The 4,240-nt window shown below is 49.4% G+C and overlaps 1 protein-coding gene across 1 annotated transcript in view; it reads left to right on the top strand.

Moving 5' to 3' along the window:
- The window catches only part of LOC311120953 (histone H1-like), a gene marked incomplete at both ends in the record, with an annotated part of 624 nt that extends 120 nt beyond the window's left edge, over positions 1 to 504 (top strand). Inside the window, one exon of the mRNA XM_084195505.1 lies at positions 1 to 504. This exon is cut by the window's left edge and continues 120 nt beyond it. Coding sequence (XP_084051631.1) covers positions 1 to 504 — 504 coding nt within the window.
- Positions 505 to 4,240: the final 3,736 nt, after the last annotated feature.

Genomic DNA, 4,240 nt, shown 5'->3' with positions numbered 1-4,240 from the left:
ACCGCTTCCAAGGAGAGGAGCGGCGTGTCCCTGGCCGCACTCAAGAAGACGCTGGCGGCAGGCGGCTACGACGTGGAGAAGAACAACTCCCGCGTCAAGATCGCAGTCAAGAGCCTCGTCACCAAGGGTACCCTGGTCCAGACCAAGGGCACCGGTGCATCCGGCTCCTTCAAGCTCAACAAGAAAGCCGTCGAGGCGAAGAAGCCCGCCAAGAAAGCCGCAGTCCCCAAAGTAAAGAAGGTGGCCGCCAAGAAGCCCGCCGCGGCGAAGAAGCCCAAGAAGGTAGCAGCCAAGAAGGCCGTCGCCGCAAAGAAGTCCCCCAAGAAGGCCAAGAAGCCCGCTACACCCAAAAAGGCCGCCAAGAGCCCCAAGAAGGTGAAGAAGCCCGCCGCAGCGGCCAAGAAGGCAGCCAAGAGCCCCAAGAAGGCTACAAAGGCAGCCAAGCCCAAAGCCGCCAAGCCCAAGGCAGCCAAGGCCAAGAAGGCAGCCCCCAAGAAGAAGTAAACCTATTACAAACAGTGTTCTACTCGATACATGTTGTACCACAAAAGGCTCTTTTAAGAGCCACCCACCTCTTTCCATAGAAAGCGCATTGATTTCCATGTACTACCTGTCGTGGAAAAGAAATTACGCACACTAGGCTACTTTTACGCACACAACATTGTCCCACTCTGGGTGTGTGCGAAGGGAGAGGCATATAATAGAGGGCCAAAATGGCTCAGAAATTCGACCTCACGAGTGCACCCTCACCAGCCATTTTTATATATGAGCCACTGGGCTATTCCCGTTCAGAGGCAGGCTGCTGTGATGTGTTACAAGTGCCATGTAATAACAATAACAATACTATAGTGGCTTCGAATTGAAACTCACGAGTGCACCCTCAACAGCCATTTTTATATATGAGCCACTGGGCTATTCCCGTTCAGAGGCAGGCTGCTGTGATGTGTTACAAGTGCCATGTAATAACAATAACAATACTATAGTGGCTTCGATTTCAAACTCAAGAGTGCACCCTCACCAGCTGTTTGTTTCCCATTTGGAGAGAAATAATGTGTGGATGTCATTTCGGACATTTTGGCGCTCACGCGAAATGACACAAAGTAACAAAGTCGGAGGGAAACAAAGTAGCCTCTCACTCGCTGCCTGTGGGTGGGAACCGGCTTAGGGCTGTCTGTCTGTCCATCTGTCTGTCCCTCGCTCCAATTGGATAAGGCCACACCGGCCCGGTGGCCAATCGTTGCCTCTTGTGGCGAGGTATATGTACGGCTCTCGAAGTGGCGAGCGGCTCATTCAGACTTTCTGTGACTTTCTCAAGCTACCAATATGAGCGGAAGAGGCAAAACCGGAGGCAAGGCCAGGGCGAAGGCAAAGACCCGTTCATCCCGTGCTGGCCTCCAGTTCCCCGTGGGCCGTGTGCACAGGCTGCTGCGCAAAGGCAACTACGCCGAGCGTGTGGGCGCTGGCGCACCAGTCTACCTGGCCGCCGTACTCGAGTACCTGACTGCTGAGATCCTGGAGTTGGCCGGCAACGCTGCCCGTGACAACAAGAAGACTCGTATCATCCCCCGTCACCTGCAACTGGCCGTCCGTAACGACGAGGAGCTGAACAAACTGCTCGGCGGTGTGACCATCGCTCAGGGTGGTGTGCTGCCCAACATCCAGGCAGTCCTACTCCCCAAGAAGACCGAGAAGGCAGTCAAAGCCAAGTAAATTCGCTACTGCGACTTCAACTTGACTACTCAACCCCCAAAGGCTCTTTTAAGAGCCAACCACCTAGCTCTCCAAAAGCGCAAAGTACCTTTCTATGACCGCAATACATTGAGTGGGTGTATACACAACTATTTCGACATTCTGTGCCCACATGAGGCCTTGCATGAACAACAACACCTACTTGGCCTCATTTGCCATAGCAGGCTAGCATTAGATGATACGTGCCTATAAGCTGTCACTCTTGACTTTGGCGACTATTATTGCGCGTAAAGGGCCGGCGGCGTCCTATTGCGCGCGCACCGGGAGTTTGAGTTTTGGAGAGGCCGGGCCTCCCGTCCAATGGCCAACGGAGGAGGCCTGCGAAACGGGCCAATCGGGGTGGTGGGGAGATGGTGTCCAATCAGCAGGCGCCACTGCCGGCTTTATAAACTTCACATAGGCATTTCGAGGCTATACTCCCGACTGTCAGAGCAGCGCCATGGCCAGAACCAAGCAAACCGCTCGCAAATCCACCGGTGGCAAAGCCCCCAGGAAGCAGCTCGCCACTAAGGCTGCTCGCAAGAGTGCCCCGGCCACCGGCGGTGTGAAGAAGCCTCACCGTTACAGGCCCGGCACCGTGGCTCTGAGAGAGATCCGTCGTTACCAGAAGTCCACTGAGCTACTCATCCGCAAGCTGCCCTTCCAGCGCCTGGTGCGAGAAATCGCCCAGGACTTCAAGACCGACCTGCGCTTCCAGAGCTCCGCCGTGATGGCCCTACAGGAGGCTAGCGAGGCTTACCTGGTCGGCCTGTTCGAGGACACCAACCTGTGCGCCATCCACGCCAAGCGGGTGACCATCATGCCCAAGGACATCCAGCTGGCCCGCCGTATTCGCGGAGAGCGCGCATAAATGAGGATGACCTGAACTCGAATATCCCCCAAAGGCTCTTTTAAGAGCCACCTCCATATTTCCATCAAAAAGGCACAATTGTTCCATGTATACACGCACCTCTACATTAGCCACCATGTATGTTGTTCACTAACACGTCTAAAAGCTACGTATTGCACCTTTTTAGTTGCCTGAAGTCTAGCTTCAATGTTTGTGTGTGTGTATATACACAACCATCTGGCATCATCCACTTCCTTTGAACTATATAGTAACACAGTAAAATGCTTTACAAAGGAGGGGAAAAAGAAACGAGTGATAATATAGGCCGAATAGTAACAAGAATTGTGTTCAGATGAATAATTGACACTATTAGTTGTGTGTAATAATAGCCTTGCATGCAGTCCAGAAAAAACATTGCATGCCAACTTACTTTGAAAGTCCCATGTTGCAGTGCTGCTGAGAGACTCATGCAGAGGCCCAAACTTTACAATGGAGCACGGAGGCCATCTTGTGGTTAAATGTGGGTACTGCACCTCATGGTGAGTCCCTTTCAGCATTTGCTCTTTAGGCCAGCGTTTCCCAAACGCGGTCCTGGGGTCCACAAGGGGTGCGCGTTTTGCGTTTTGCCCTAGCACTCCACAACTGATTCTAATACTCCCAGCTTGATGATGATGAGTTGATTATTTGAATCAGCTGTGTAGTGCTAGGGCAAAAACTCCCAAAATGTGGCCCGAGTTTGGGAAACCCTGCTTTAGGCTAATACTAGCCTATTAGGATGACTTGGTTCGATCGCTTTAATGGCAACTGCTGAACTCTGGTTTCACTAATTACTTGTCCCAGGTCACCATTATGAATCCAATAGCAAAACAAATGTTTCAAAATAGCTCAATAGTGAAAAAAGGCCAGGAAATGATGGGTTCTCAGCAATATTTCACCAACAACCAATCACTATTCACGCATAGACATTAGGATCATCAACAAATATTCCTAAGTCATACTACAAAAGGGTTGTAACGAAATGGATTTGTCTGTTCAATGCAAGTTCAACGTCAAAGAAAAAGTGCATCACCACAACAAACGTGTCTTTAGATACACTGTAAAAAATGACTTTGTGGAATGTACTCAAGCTATTACAGTCAACAAAAGCACACGTCATATTGTTGAGTAGATCTTTTTGCTTGTTTTTATGAGTAGATAAGCTTGAGTAAGTTGAGTTGATGTGGTCCAATACATTGAGTAAAGATGATAGAGACGTAAAAAGGATTATATTACGTTGATTCGACTCAAATAGACATTGTGTTATTTTACCTGAATGATTCATCCTATTATGTATTTAGACCAACTTACTTTGGATTCACTCAATCACATCCCTTAAGAGAAAAGGTATCCGGACACCGGGAATCCATTTATTTAAACATCAACGTTTGCAAAACATCTGTTATTATGAGTTGACAAATTACGTAATTGCAATCAACACTGCAGGTAAATCATGATTGCTGCAGGTAGGCAACACCGTAGAAATAGGAACTACAACACTAACAACAAGTGACATTTACTCCTGATGTACTGACTGACCTGTTGCAACCTCTACAACCACTGTGCTTATTATTTGACCCTGCTGGTCATCTATGAACGTTTGAACATCTTGGAGAAAAATGTGTG

The sequence above is a fragment of the Coregonus lavaretus genome, assembly GCF_964263955.1.
Source record: "Coregonus lavaretus genome assembly, contig: HAP1_SCAFFOLD_423, whole genome shotgun sequence".
Taxonomy (NCBI): Eukaryota; Metazoa; Chordata; class Actinopteri; order Salmoniformes; family Salmonidae; genus Coregonus; species Coregonus lavaretus.
The sequence above is the reverse complement of the archived record's forward strand: the minus strand, read 5'-3'. Positions and strand labels throughout refer to the sequence as shown.